General features: G+C 57.3%; 1 protein-coding gene across 1 annotated transcript; it reads right to left on the reverse strand.

The window, feature by feature from the left end:
* Nucleotide 1: 1 nt before the first annotated feature.
* On the reverse strand, nt 2-15,010 carry WNT4 (Wnt family member 4; the record flags this gene model as incomplete). The annotated part of the gene is made up of 5 exons (XM_080359014.1): nt 2-469; nt 692-834; nt 1,428-1,559; nt 3,752-3,987; nt 14,934-15,010. 5 exons carry the CDS (start codon nt 15,008-15,010, stop codon nt 2-4), a joined length of 1,056 nt encoding a protein of 351 aa, XP_080215140.1.
* Nucleotides 15,011-15,421: the final 411 nt, after the last annotated feature.

Consider the following 15,421-nt stretch of genomic DNA (forward strand, 5'->3'; position numbering starts at 1 on the left):
ATCACCGGCACGTGTGGATTTCCACCACCCGATGGCAGGGTTTGCACTTGACGGAGCAGCACCAGTGGAATTTGCAGCTGCACCTCTCCACAACCTCCACTTCGTCCGTATGAAAGCCCCGGCCGCAGCACATCAGCTCGCAGCCGTCGATGGCCTTGGAGGTCTTGTTGCACTGCCGGCCGCTGGTGCCCAGCACCCCGTTCTTGAGGTCGTGGTCACAGAAGTCAGGACTGGAGTCCAGGTAGACGAGGTCCTCGTCTGTGTGCGGCTTGAACTGGGAGTTTTTGGGCACCAGCACTTTGGTGGATCCGATCTCGCTCTGCTCAACCTCCGTGGCACCGTCGAATTTCTCCTTCAGGACGTTGCCCACTTTGCGGAAGGGGGGCATGGCTTTCCAGCACGTCTTGAACTCGCAGGAGCCCGACACGCCGTGGCACTTGCACTCCACCCGCATGTTGTTCAGGATCGCCTGGAGGAACAGACACGAGGAACGAGATGGGACCGTCCGCTCGGGATGGACACAGCAAGGAGGGTGCAGCGTTGGGGTCTGAAAGGGTTGTGCAGAAAGCAATGCCAATGCACACGAGCTGATGGGATTAAATGAACCCAAAAAGCTCAAGCAATCACTGCAGAACCCAGCTGGGATGCTGCAGAGCCACAATGGCTGCCTCAGTTTCCCCCTCACCATTACCTTCCTCCCCGCCTCGTTGTTGTGGAGGTTCATCAACGCTCTGTTGGAAGAAGCCCCTTTGCTCCTCTCGCGGACATCGACGAAGGACTGTGAGAAGGCCACGCCATAGGCGATGTTGTCGGAGCAGCCTGACCACTGGAAGCCTATGGCAGAGAGCAGCGGTGAGGGGGGTGACAGCAGCCTGCCTCGCGCGCCCTCCCCAGCCCGCGCAGCTGAAATACAGCTGCCTTGCCACCCCTCTGTCTTGCTACCCGCTACTGGCGGAACTGGGGAAGCTGGGGAGTGTGGCCCTGGGGGAACATGGACAAGATGCTTTCTCTGTATTTTTGAGGGACTCATAGAATCATAGAATGTCCTGAGTTGAAAGGGACACACAAGGATCGTCGAGTCCAACCCGTGTCCCCCAACAGTTCACACCGTGTGTCTGAGGACGTTGTCCAGTCTCTTCTTGAACACTGTCAGGTTGGGGCCGTGACACCTCCCTGGGGAGCCTGTTCAGTGTCCAGCACCTCTGGGTGAAGAACCTTTTCCTCATGTCCAACCTGAGCCCCCACCTGGCACATCTTCTGCCATTCCCTTGAGTCCTCTCACTGGCCACCAGAGGAGATCCGCCTCCCCTCCTTGTGAGGAAGCTATAGCAAGATCTATTTTTTAAAATGTTTTTCCTCCTCTCTGGATGGCTCCAGAGCAGACGTTCCCACTCTCGGCCGTCTCACACCGCCCGGTGCGTGCTCACCCTGCGGGCTGCCCCCCTGCACCGTGCGGTCGCATCCACACTTGTCCAGCTCGCCGCTGCTGCAGGCTCGGGTCACTGCGAAGGCCACCCCTGCCGAAGAGATGGCATAGACGAACGCTGCCTCCCGCGTCCCTGCAACAGCAAAACCGTGGTGGGAAACCGGGCAGCAAGCCTGAGGTACCGGAGAGGCCTTTCTGGAGGGCAAGCAGCCAGGTGGCCAAAGGCCCTTGATGGGCTGTTGCGTGTGTCTCTGCTTCCCATCCCTCCTCATGCTGTGGCTGCACATAAACCCTCTTGGAAAGCTGGTCTGGAAACTGGCTCTCGGTAAAACATTTTGGTTTGAAAAGACCCTCAAGAGCATTGAGTCCAACTGTTAACCCAACACTGGCACTAACCCATGTCCCTGAGAACCTTGTCTATGCAACATGCTATGCAGACCTGTCAAGTCAGGCCCTTTGCTTGGTCTCTTCCTCCCAAGATGGGGTGGCCCACGCAGGACTCCCACCCTCCCCACTCCCACATGCTGTTTGCTCAGTGCCAAGCCTGGACCAGCCTCAGCAGGGACACATCGGTGCTGGGAGATTGTTCGCAGCAGTAAGAGCACCGTCTTGCAATAGCGAAGGAGCTGGGAACTGCACCACACGGTTAAAAACATGAATGCGATGGGCAAGCCATAACCTGGCGATGAGGGAGATGCAATGTGGGGAGAGCTCTCCAGAGCTCGTGTGGAGCCTTGCCTGGTGCTTGCAGGGCACCTCTGCCAGGAAATCCCTCCTGCATCCAAAATAGTTGGCTGCATTCCGCACCCAGGAACACTCCTGCAGCTGCAGATCTGTGCCACCCTCTGACACAGGGTCCTGCAGCTCCCAGCACCTCCTGCGTTATGCAAAACCCCATGCTGCTCTCAAAGTGCCTTGCAAGGCCACACTGGTCCCCAGGGCAGAGCCCCGTCCCAGCTCTTGTGTGTACCTATGTGGTACCACATGGTCGGGAAGAGCTTGTTTGGGAAGTCAGGGCACGTCCCGGGGCATAAACACACAGGGCGGCCTGGCCAGGGGTCAGCTCTTGCAACACCCAAATCCCCACTGTCCCCCGAGGCCAGCTGAGGACACGGCTCCTCTGTCTCTGAGGGTTGGCACTTGGGGAAGTCCCGTGCTCGGGGTCGAGGGGGGATGGCTTGTGAGCAGACATCACCCCGCTCGCCGGTCGGACAGAGGGCAGCTACTTTGGTGGTCGCAGCCCAGACTTTGGTGGCCCAGCTGCAATCTGGCCCCGGCGGCAGCGGCTGGAGGACCCAGCCTGCGCGGGACTGAACCGCCTCCAAGTTAATCGAGGTTAATAGTAGGATCGTGTTGGTCGGTTTGTGCTGTGGCTGCCTAAAAAGAGAAGACTTTTAGTTTCTGGTATTTCTGGTATTTCCAGTCCCTGAACCTTCACAAGAAGAGATCTTCACCCCTGTGTTGAGGGGAGGAAAGTCAAACAAGAAGCTGGGGGGAGGCTTTAGTCTATGGGTCCTGGGATGGGAGGTGTTACGGTGCATCAGGGACAGCAGTGGCACCCGAGGGGCGGCCAGGGCCGCTGTGCTGGTCTCCGGGGGTTGCAGAGGGGTTTCCCCTCCATCTCCTCACCCCGATGCTCTGGGTCCTTGCTTGGCTTGATCACAGCCCTGTGCCTCCGGACGCCTGCGTGCAGCCGGGGTCAGGAGGCTGGGGCTGCCCTGGCCATAAATCCCCCCTCAAAGGCTGCAGCGGGGTGGTGGCGGGGACGATGCTGCTGTCCTCGCAGGGTCCAGCCGCTGCGTGTTTTACTCGCATCTGGCGGCAGAGGGCTGTCCTCCCGAGGGCTCCGCTCCAGCGCGGTGTTACCAGCCCGCTCACCGCTGAGAGACGGAATCAACCCAGCATCCCGCTGCGGCCTTGGCTCCGCAGAGCAAAGCTCCTGGGCTTGGCAGGGCAGAGACTAGACCACAGGGTGACCATAGGACCCTGCTCGAACCTGGCATGTCCTTGTGAAAGCTCCAGGCTCTCTGGATGCCCTCGGCTGGTGCCTCCATGTGATGGGCACCCACTGGGTGTGATAAAGGTTTGGGAGAGGAAGCATCCAGCAGCTGAGAAACCACGAGAGTCTGGATACACTGCACCAGTGCAGTCAGAAGAGCCCCATGGAGATGCCCAGGGAAGACCTGTCAGCCCCAAGATCCAGCACAGGGTCATTCCCTGCTCGCCAAGGGGCAAGCAAGCAAATGCCACCTGTAGCCCACTGGGCTGCTGCCGTAGCCATTCCCTCATGCAGCAGCGCCCCCGGCACACATCCTCCCGGCTCACCTTGCGTTACCACCTTGCCGAAGACGGGCAGTGTGTCCAGCGTGGAGCAGTTCCAGCGGCGGTTGCGGAACTGGTACTGGCACTCCTCGATGGCCAGCTGGGCCCCGCGCCGCACCGAGTCCATCACCTCCAGGTTCCTCTTGCACATCTGCACCTGACGCTGGATCAAGCCCTTCAGCTTCTCGCAGGTCTCCTCCTCGGAGATGCTCCCCACTGAAGACAGCTTTGCCAGGTACCTGCCACGACAGCCAGTACAACTGGTTAGGAGATGAGAGCTGGGGAGCATCAGCCCGTGTTCAGCTGGGACACCCTGCACTGCAGGCAGTGAGGAGACCCCCCACAGCTGAGACCTGCCGTCCATCTCAGATCACCTTAAACGCGCTCCGCAGGATGCGATTTTGGCTGGCAGAGAGCAAGCCCTAAGAAAACAACCATCCCTCTGCAGCCCTGTCTCCCGGGGAGCTCAGCTGCTGGCTCCCCTTTGCCTCTGTTGCCTGCAAGGAAGATATTTTCAGCGTTGTCTGAATGTGCCCGGTCAGGTCTCCTGAGTACCGGCACATCCAAGTGCTACTAGGAGAAGCCAGAGGGCTCTGGAGTCAGCCAAAACAAGCAGCACAGGCGCTCAGCTGCCAGCTCCAGCTGCCACACAGCTCCTGCAGCCAGGCTGTGTGCTCATCACCGACAAACATCACTGACAAACAGCACTGACAAACCACTTCCCTCCCGGAGCCCCCTCTGCTCTGCCAGTCCCAGGGATGGCCCCTGGGACCTGCCACGCTTCTTGTCAGTTGGGATTCAAACAGGGCTTCAAGGTGGGGGGCACAGAGCCAGGAGCAAAACTGCACATACTGAGCAGCCCGGCTTGTGAACATGGCTGTGAGGTCTTTGCTGACCTGGAAAAGACTGGCCCTGCGTGGTGGTGACCACAAGCTCTGCTTTCATCACCCCATTCTCAGCAGGAGTTACAGAGCTGCAGGAGTGTCGGCATTATGGGGAAAGGGGAGCTGCCCCTTTTGGGACAAGCACCCCGCAAGCTCTTGGCATCTCCCCACTGGGCACGATGGTCCATCCAGCACATCCCAGTGACCTGCACATGCGGGTCTCACCCTTTTTCCCAGGTACATCCTCCTGCCCCAGGCTCTGGATCCCCAAGGGGTTTTGAGACAGACCCGCACAGCTCGGTCAGGCTGTTGGATAATCCCAGATCCTCTCTCTGTGCCCGTGCCAGCACGTGTCCAGCTGAGACTCACACCGTCCCGTGGCTCTGGCACCTGCTTTAAGTGACACTACCACCAGTGCAGCCCTGTCCTGCTGTGAGCAGCGAGATCCCTGCACGGACAGGGAAAACTGACCACGCTGAGTTTGAACGTCCTCGGGAATCGCCAGCGTCAGCTCACGTTGCTGCCTCGTCTGCACCAAGAGATGTGAGTACCAAGCGAAGGCTTTTTGGAAACCTCATTCCTTGACTCTGCATTTCCCAGCCCTACTGAGCTTGTGGGTTTTTTTGTTTGCTTGTTTTTTTTCCTCCTCCTCCCGAGTTGCGACATCCTGCTAAGGATTTCTCCTTTGAAGCCCTGCTTGCCTCCGAGAAGTGACTGTGCAAAAGTGGCTCCTGCTCCCTGCCCGTTCCCATGTGTCCCAGGAGCCAGATCTGCTGACTTCAGCCACAAAATCAAGTTGTCACAGCCTCTTCTTCCCATTAGCCCTGCCAGCCTGCCCCAGGAGGAGAGAACAGGATTTTCCCTTCTGTGCATCAGCAGAATTATTCACCAGCTCGGTTTCACGCTTACAACTTGGGGGGGGGGCGTGGGAGATGATGAGAAAGTGTCCGTGGGGAGTCTGCATGGCGAGCCGTCAGAGGCATTCAGCTTTCCTTCTGCGTGGAGGTGACTTGGTGCAATGCCTCTCGGGCAGCGGGAAGTGGCAGGCGGCCGTGGTTTCAGAGCCAAGTTCTTTTCTAGCCTTTATACCAGCAAAGCATCTTTGCCCAAGGCTTTCTGCTCCTCCAAGGGAGCCCTGTTTGCAGAGGGATGGCTGGCTTGGAAACCCCACTGTGGCCAAACCCAGGGCTGTCACCTCTCTGCTGGCCCCACACCATGCAGCGAGTGTCCTGGTCCCCATGCTGTGGTCCCGGACATGGGGTGTGACCGTTGCGGTTCCTGCATCTCGCTGCACTCGGCTGACCCAGGATCAAGGCAGCAAACCAGCCCTTGGAGCTGTGCGGATGTTTGATGCTGAGCAACTCTGGAGTGACTATGACAGCTCTGTCCCCTCGCGGGTCCAGCCATCATTTCAGTTTGGGCACAGAGCAGCTGACACACAGCAGAGTGGTGAGATTCCTCCCAAGACATTGTGGTTTGGTTGATCCGCTTTGAGCCTGGAAGCCAAGAAAACCAGATTCTGCCTCCAGTACTAACCTCTTGTGCTGATTTGGCTTTTCCCTCCTCCTGCAGCTTAGGCAGCATTTATCACACCAGGAAACAGCTCCTGCCGAGCAGCACGGCCGGTCCTGCCGACAAGTCCGTGCCCGGTCTGACCGCAGGCACCTTGGCAGGAGAGCGCTGTGCCGCAGGTGTAACAGCTGCATTAGCATCAGCTCCGCTCGGGATGGGGCATCACCTCCTTTTCTGATATATTTCCCAGCTCGGTGGGTTTCTCCAGGCAATGCGGAGCTATAAATTCAAAGTGCACATGAAGAACAGCGTGACAAGAGCCTTTCAAGCCTTTCCAAGTAGATGCGCCTGATAAGATGCCTCCCCAACAAGCACTTAATGCTGTTTGGGATGATAAAACAAAGGCCAAGGATGCTTCAAAGATAGGTTCAGCTCCCCAAGAACAGGTCTGGTAATTTGTTCTGCAAGGCAGGCAAATAAGATGAAGCTATCCAGAACGGTGCTCTGGCCTCTCTCCCCTGTGACAGGTCCTCTGGGTGCCACTATCCCTCCTCGGGCCAGGTGCATCTGCCCCTCCTTGGGGATGGAGGCAACTATGCCCAAAATGCCGTGGCCCCATCAGACTTCCAGCATCCTCCCAGTCTCCTGTGCCCTGTGAGAACCATCCCTGATTCCCAAAAGAGGCATTAATTTTTTTGGTGGGGGGAGGCTGCCGTCATGGTGGCTGGTCCAGGAGGGATCCAGGGGTTGAGTCAAGGATGCACGGAAGGAGCTTTGTCAAGTGTGGGGCAGCTCCGAGCCCCTCTCACACCACATTCAGGGACATCGGGCAAGAACCTCCCACCTCTTTTCCCATCTCTGGGGCAGCTGAAGGGCGAGATAAGAGCTGGGAAACGTGCTCTGCCCTCACCAGCACTGGAAGATGCTTCTCCGCACCTCACAGAGTGTTTCTCAGGGCTGGGGAGCCCAAGCAAAGCACCAAACCCATCTGCAACATCCCACGGTCACCACGGAAACCGGGCTCTAGCATCACGCCTGGTCCTTGATGAGGTTCTTGCTCCAAGCTTCATTTTCCTGGACCAAGGTGGTAGAAACTATGGACAAAGCCTGTCACCTCTGCCCACGCACACAGCACGGTGGGTACAACAGCAGCAAACCCAACAGCTCCTGCCTTCTGCAAGGTCTCGGTACAGATTGCCTTGGTAGCACATCTTGATTGCTGTGCAGAGCTCTAGATTATGACTTAACTCTCACATGCAGCCTCAGAACAGCCCTGCTTGTGGAAAAAAAAAGCCCCGAGTAATAGCATATTTTCTTCATTTTCCAAGATTGGGCAAAAAATGTTTCAAGGGGTGAGCTGCTGTCCAAGCTGTTTGTTCAAGTTTTGTCTTCTTGCTTCATCATGAAATTTATGTTTCTTTTCTCCTGCCTTTAAATCCAGACGCGTCACTCAGAGAACAGGCTCCCTTTTAATAAAAGTCACTGACTTAACACAAAGCTGACAGAAAGCCCTTCCTTTTTTTCCATCCACAGCATATAGATCAAGATTGAAGCCCCGTAATTTAAGCAGCTGCAGTTGATCCACCCTGCAAGATGGCAAATGCGGAAACCTCAAATCCAGGGAGCTTTGAAAAGGAGAGGGAGGGGGAAAAGCCCTGCTTAAATAAAGAAATAAAAGATAATAATTTCATGAGGAAGAATAATTGATGGAATGACAAGAATACATTGGAAGGGCCACAGCGGTTGGCAGATAGAGCCAGAAGGAGAGGGGAGGGGATTCCCTGCCGTGGGAAGGTGTGGAAATTCGAGTCATTGACAAATCCTCAGTAGAGGTGGGTCGGGGAAGATGCAGCAGATGTCTTAGAGAAAGCAGAAATCTCTGGTGTTTCTTTTATTTAAACAAATCAGTTTCAAGTGTGAGAACTCCTCGTGTTGTCTGATTTTGGGAGATGGTAACAGTCAGACCCAGGCCAGTGGTATCACTGATACATCACTCAGAGATGCTGGGAAGTAGGATGAGCTCAGAAGCTTCACCCTGTTCGTAAACACCCAACCTGCCTGGGACATCTGCCTGGCCAAGGCCTCAAAGGGCTTGTTCAGGTCTTGGGCTGCAGAGATGCTCTGGCTCTGCTCCTCTCCAAGAGGCAACCTCTGCAAACACCCCCCTGCTCATGGACCTGCAGCGCGTCTCTGCCTCTTGTGGCTGGAGGTACAGTCAGCTGGTGACTCAGGGACATACCTAGGATTGAAGCTGTCTTGTGCAGAGAGGTTTCCTCTGAGGAAGAAGAAAATGCTTGTTTAGGGTGGAAAAAACAAAGTGTATGAAGATGGATGGATGCAGAGAGAGGAATGGACCAGGGGCTATGGAGAAGGGAATCAGCTTTTCCTTGTTGCTCTCCCCTTCCAAACAGATAGGAGGCATGGAGAGACACCTGAGGGCTGGCAGGTCAAAGGATGCTCCAGTTGGGCCAGAAAGCCCATGTGCTTTTGGTGTCTCGTGCTGGCCGCGGGACCACTTTCCCCGTGCCAGGGTCACAGGTACCACCCGCATCCTTGGCTGGTTCAGCAGCTCTGCCACCTTGGGCACGTTCCTGGCAGGAGCTGCTGGAGCTGCAGGGCTGCCTCTGCGCAGCTGACAGCTCTGCAGCAGGACACGTCCCTCCCAGAAACACAGCATCCCCCTCCCGGGATGAGGTACCCTGCCTTTCCATCCCTTCCAAGTGTAAAGCACCATTTACAAAGTCACCATCTTCCTCCCTGGAAGAAAAGCAGCTCAATCTTCCCTGTCACAGCTCTTGCACATTTCATCTCTTGGCTGAAACTGTGCTTTTCACACTCTAATCTCCACCTCCAATTAACAGCTGCCAAAACAGCCTCCCGGGAGGAGGCACAGCCGTGCTCACCGTGACCTGTCCGCAGACCTGAGCGTGCAGCTCCGCCATCTGAGCCCAAACCCGAACCTACAGCTCAAATCCCGTCCCCCAGCACCCTGGACCCTGCACCTCACACCATGTGCCCCCAGCAAACACCCATCTACCCACGCACCAAACACTGGTGGTGGCCTGTCACCCTGTCACAAGTGTCTGCGGACAGTGAGGTGGCCCAGCTGCTGGTCCCAAGCCAGTGCTGCTGCTTGGCTTTCTGAGCATCCGTGGGCGATGTCTCCGCTTTGTAATGGGGAAGATCAGAAGTAAACTGAGAAGACCCTGAGAAAGACTCTGGAAATCCACTTTGGATGTATAGGAAACATCCTCTACTGCATCTTCCTTTGAAAGTCAACAGAAGCTGCTCCTGGGCTCAAACACGAAAGCAACACCTCGCTGCAAGAGGAGGCAAGTGCAGGCCAGGGGCTGAGCTCTGTGGGAATTCCCCTCCTGCAGCGCTCCGGGCTAGACCTGGTTGGAAAAATCCTGATGAATTTTTAGTTTTGATCAGAATTTGCAAATATGTGGCGAGAGGAGCCTTCTGCAGGATTAGTTTGATCTCGCCCAACTTGCAACAGACCCCAGGCTGCTCTCCATCAGCCAAGATACTTAATTAATTCCCCCCCGCCCCAAGCACAACCCTGGCTCTGGTTCTGCTGAGCCAGCCACATCCTGCCCAGCGCCTCCCCAGCGTGCGGAGCAGCTCCTGCAGAGCCCCGAGGATGCTGGGGGTCACCCACAGGGACGGGGCACTGACACCCCGGGACGGAGCCAGACAAAGGTCACCTGCACGTTGTGTCCAGAGCAGTTGGCCATTCAGGCAGCCTTGGGTGACCGAGAGTTTTGTGGATCTGCAAGGCTTTCAAGCTTTAAGAAGTATTGTAAGAGCCAGCATCATTGCGCTTGTAAGGAAATGCAGAAGAACCTCCTGGAAACGGTTAACCTCCAGGATTGCTCAGCAATTTCATCATTTGAAGAAAGCCCAAATAAATGGCTCTAACGCATTTCTCTCCATCTGCAAGAATGAATTGAGAGGACAGTAGAGTAACATAAACATGTTTTTTCTTCAACGCAAGAGTCCGGTTCTGACTCATGGAGTCATAGAAAACCATTGCAAAAAGTAAATCTGCTTCTTGCTTGTACTTGGAGCTGATCTGATGCCACACAAGCCGAGTGCAGGGGGGTTTTCCCTCACTCATGTCCTGCAATAAGGCTCTGCTGCTAAGGATTGGGGTGCCGTTTTATTTGAGACTTCATTAGGAAAAGACAGAAATGCCCATCCCGGATCCCTCCTGCACCCTGGCAAACAGCCTGAAATCCTCCTGCCGCACAGGACCAGAGCTCAGGGACAAGCTGGACTGGTTGAAGTCCACTGCCCAGATGGGCAGAGGTCTCTTGCCTCTGCAGGATTCAACCCTGAAAGCCGTTCTGTTTTCATCACCGAGCTAAAGTGAGCTGGTTTTGTCAAAAGTGGCAAGACTTATAAATAAATACAAATTAGTAAATATTTCCTGGCTAGTTTCACTCTCCTTCCCTCACCCTTGGAGAGGGGGTGTCACCGATTTCACGCACTGACCCCGCAGACCTGGTGGGATCCCTGAGTGATGCAAAGGAGCCCTGGGCACCCCAGAAGTGAGAGACGCTCGTCCAACCTACAGCAGCCCTCAAAGCACGGAAATTCTGCATCAAACCCAATCTGTGCAACCCGCCGTCCCGGCCGCTGGAGCAGATGGGACCTGGGGAACGTTCTTGGACCCGTCCTCGCATCAGAAGCCAAGAGTGCAGGGAGGGGAGCGGCTCTGCCCACAGCCACCGGCACCTGCCGAGTCCCCGCGCGGGCACGGCGCCCCACGGGCAACGCGGGACCGGCTCCTTGCCAGGTGGAAAATGGGAGGGTCGCGATGACAATGCAAAGAATCTCACATCAAATCAAACCAAGCCAGGCTCAAGGTGAAGTGAGCTCTCTCCACTACCAAGGCCGGGGAGACTCACCTTAGTCTGGTTTAAAACCAGAGGGATACAAGTGTAGGAGCCAGGCACGCTTCTTCCCAAAGCCTCTGCATTGCAGAACGACCCAAAGCGGCACAAAATGAGCGTTCGGGCTGCTCTTGCAACATCCCCACTGCAAAGCTGGCAGGGATGAGCATGGAGAATCGGGCTCTGCGTTTGCAAAGCACCTTGTGATGTTCAGATGAAAGGGGGCCAGAGAAACCCAAACTCCTTCTGTCCCTCCCTCCCTAGCCCTTAAAAGTGGTTACTATTGTAGAGCAGCTGCTCAGCCAGGCGTGTTCAGACACTTGCAAGGCCTTCAAGCTTTCCCAGAGTGCTCAAATTCAAATTTTCTAAAGGGTTTAAGAGCCCATCTGTGCTCCTGGCCCTTTAAACCAAGTCTCAAGCCCAGACGGAAGTTTTAAACCCCTGTAAATAGGGGGTAGATGGAGCTGCCGGTGGCACACCCTGCTCTGCAGCGGCATAACCACATCTCGGGCTATGCAGTGCACACATGGGGAGCCTCCTCCAACGCTGGTTTTAGCTGCAAGAGAAGTGAGAGAGGCTGTAATGGTTCCCAGACAGCTCGATAAACAGGGGTCTCGCCCATGAAGGACCCTGCCCCATCGTATCTGACGCTTTCCAGGCTCGGGAATGGACTCTCGCCACTCAAACCTCTCAAGCAGCTTCAGGTCGCAGCAGCCCCGGTGCCCCGTGCGGTTCGCGGGGCTGGCAGCCACAGCACGCTGCACATCTGCTCGTTCACCTCTTCAGGTGGATCCCCTCCCTCCAGAACAGATAAATACGTGAATAAATGAGTAACTAATGACTGCTCGCCCCTCACCTCCCACTGGAAACAAAGCCTGTTGCTCCCACGCTGGCTTCAGGTCGGTGCTCGTTGGGCTCCACAAAACACCCCCGGCATCGGGATGGTTTTGGACCACGGAGAGAACGTGCTTCCCTATTTAACCACGTTACTGCATGTGCAGGTTCGAGAGCTGAATCGACTCTGTGAAATGCGAGTTGCTTTGGAAAGTAACTCGGCTGTTTCCCCTGTAATAAGCACGTCCCTGGACTCCTCCAGAGATAAAGCAGAAGCCAGAAGGACCTTCCCGCGCACAACCAGCTCGATCTAACCAGCACTAACTACAGCCCTTGATTTAATTTTACAACTCTGAAGAGGCAGAAGGAAAAGCGTTAAAACTCTTGAGTTTCCAACGCAAGAGGAAGAGCAAGCCTGGGGCTTTCACGAGGAGGGGGAGCAGAGCATCTCTTCAGATTTGGAGAAGTTTTCTGGATAGACAGCAAGCCAAACAGTGACTCCCAGAACTCAGACACCGAGAAAATACCCCTGAGGTTCTCTCCCTGCCCAGAGAGAAAGTAGCTTGGTCTGTTTAATGAAAAGATTTGACAAAGGCCCTTCCAGCTCAATGGTCACTGTAGTGAAGGGATCCCCCCAAGAGATACTGACACCGTCCCCCTTTTCTATGGGATGGGGTGGCTCAGAGGACACCACTTGCGTGGCCGAAACGAGCCCTTCCCCACAAAGCCAGGCTTACAGAAAACCTTCAGCTCAAGCGTTGCAAGCAGCGTGTCTCCAACGCGCTGGGGGAATGCGAGTCTGGACAGGTCGAAAGAAGCTTTAGGGGAAAGAAAAAAAAAAAAGAAAGAAAAAAGTCACAACTGAGCTTAATCACTAATCCAGCAGGTTTCTGGAAAAGCAAACTTCACCATGTGCTGCCGCCCAGCGCACGCACCTCCGCACCTCCGCACCTCCGCGCAGGAACGCGCTGGATGCGGCGCGGGCGCTGGGCTGGCGGCGCGGGACGGGGCAGAGCCCGCCCGAGCCCACACGCGCGGGGCTGCGCGAAGACGTCCGAGGCACGCTCATTCCTCGAATATCTGATAACTCCTGGGATCCTTCTAACTCTGTTTATTGCCTCCGGCAGCCTTTGTTTCTGATGTGAGAAGATAAACAATGGGAATTGTCTTAATCCTAAAGGCAAAGAATAAAAAGCACCGAGCGGGGGACGATGCTTTTATCACGATACATTTGCAACATCAAAAAAAGTTGACCCCCCTTCCTTTCAAAGGCACTGAAATGGATCTGCTTTTCCTCCCCTGTTGGCAGGAATGAGCCCTGTGCTCTCCGGCGGCTGAGCCTCCCGCGCCCACCCCTCGCTTCGCCCGCACGGACGGCTGCACACAGCCCTCCCCGGCTATTGCCCTGGAACACCCCCGCCTCGGCTCCCGAATACCATCCCCGCTGCGTGTGGTGCCGGGGACCGGGGGGTCCCACCTCTGTGCATCCGCACGAGGCGGCTCATCAACCTCGCTCGAGAAATCCCCCTTTGCCAGACCCTTCCCTGTGCCCGTTCCGAGGCAGCTGAGGCTGCTCCTCTTTGGGGACCTGCCCTCATCCTGCTGGGCTTCCTCAGCAGGACTTTCTCCCTGCAGGAGAAACACTCCCACAGTTCCCAATATACCTTCACCCGAAGCGTGACAGCTGAAAAGACCACCTTGATAGCTGCTATGATCCACCCACCACTTGCCGGAGACGCGTGGCATGCAAGTCGCTCCATCTGGCAAGGGAGGAGGGGAGGAGGACGAAGTACTAAGGCATCCCCGCAGCTACGGATGGGCGAGCACCTTTTCCCACTGCAGGACACCTGGAGAATGCGGCTGACCTGGTCCTTTCCCCCGGCATAGGGAGCATCCTCCAAAACCCCCCTACCTCCTGCAAGCCTCCATCCAGCAAGCCAAATCTAAAAGAGGGAGAGATAGGAGCTGTATCCAGAGGCAGAAAGGACTCCTTGTGCAGGGGATGTGCTTGTGGGACTGTGCCCACCTCGGCACAGGTGTCAGGAGAGGCACAAGCCACTCGGGATCTTTCGTGCCAACAGACCCAGGGACTCCCCGCCCGGCTGCAGTGAACCTGCCCTGGCCGGTGGAGACCCGAGGAGGTGGAATGGAAGTGGCCCGTGTTCCCAGCCCGAGAGCGGGTCCGCTGGGTGCGAGCAGCGGGAGCTAATTAGCTGACAGCAGTGAGCGACGCTGGGAGCGGGGCAAGCGCCATCTCCCATCAGAGCAGATTAATTAGGAGAAACTGACCCCTTCATTCAAAGTTAGGTGGGAAGGTGCTGTCGTGCTCCATCCCCTCTGCCCTGGGGGTCTCCCCAGAAGATAGTCCCACCGCCTTGGCAAACACGCAGGAATTTTCCAGAATGATTTCTGCCCCTGTTTACCTTACACATTATTTCAGTGTTTGTTCACCAGGTTCCCAGTGTCACCAGGCTCCTCTGCAGCATGCAACAGCCCCCCGCCACCCACTGTCCCGCCGGGAGCAGGGGTCCGAGGTGTGGGCAGCCCTGCTCACCACAAATCCCCGGGGCCGGCACGCTCAGCCGTCCCAGCCCTGCCAAATCCTCCCCTGGACCGCTGGCCCTCGCACGGCACCTCGCCAGCCCCCGGGCCCTGCTCTGACCCGATGCCCCGACCTCCGTCCGCTCCCGCTGAGGTCTGGATTTATAACTTGAGGACAAAATGGGGACAGGGGCTCGATAACCAGCCTCTGTCCAACCAACCTCAATAACACACCGGACCCGAGCGGCTGGGAAGGGTTGGCATCCTCTGCAGCCCCCCTGCCCGAGGTGCAGGCTGCCACCCCCACTGCCACCAGTTTGGGGGGTCAGTGGGATCGGGGATACCCGGTGTGACAGCGACAGGAGCCCAATGCCCCGCTGAGTACCGAGCAGCATCGTTGCCGGGGGCTGCACCCCGAAGCTGCCTGACCCCGGCGGCACCTGCTCCAGCACCCCCGGGGGGATCAACAAGTGTCGGCGCCGGTTCCTCCCCCCTCGCCCCGCGGCTACTCACAGCCAGTTGCTGGCGTTGGCCGAGAAGGTGGCGAGGATGATGAGCAGCAAGGAGCGCAGGAAATACTCCGGGCTCATCCTGGAGAACAGGCAGCGGGAGAGCGAGCGGAGCCGGCGGCGGCAGCTCCCCCCGGCCCGGGGCAGCCGCCGCCGCAGGTGGGCGCCGGGCAGGAGCGGCGGCGGCGGGCGCTGCCCGGTGGATGCGCCCGCGGCGGCCGCCGAGCCCGACTGTCAGCTCGGCCGGCCCATCCCGGGATGGAGCGGCGGGCCGGGGGCGGGCCGGGGGCGGGGGTAGCCCCGGGGGCCGCCCCGGCTCCGCCGCTGCCTGGGCGGGACCGGCCGCCGGGGACACCCCCAGAGGCGGGACGGCGGCGGGGAGGGCACCGGGGGCTCTGCCGGCTCCCCCTGCCCCGCTGCAGCCCCCCAGGCCCCCGGGAGCGACCTCCGAGACCCCCCGGGTGGGTTTGGTGGGTGCCGTGGGGTCGGGGC

Source organism: Nesoenas mayeri (assembly GCF_963082525.1).
Source record: "Nesoenas mayeri genome assembly, chromosome: 24".
In the NCBI taxonomy this organism is placed as follows: Eukaryota; Metazoa; Chordata; class Aves; order Columbiformes; family Columbidae; genus Nesoenas; species Nesoenas mayeri.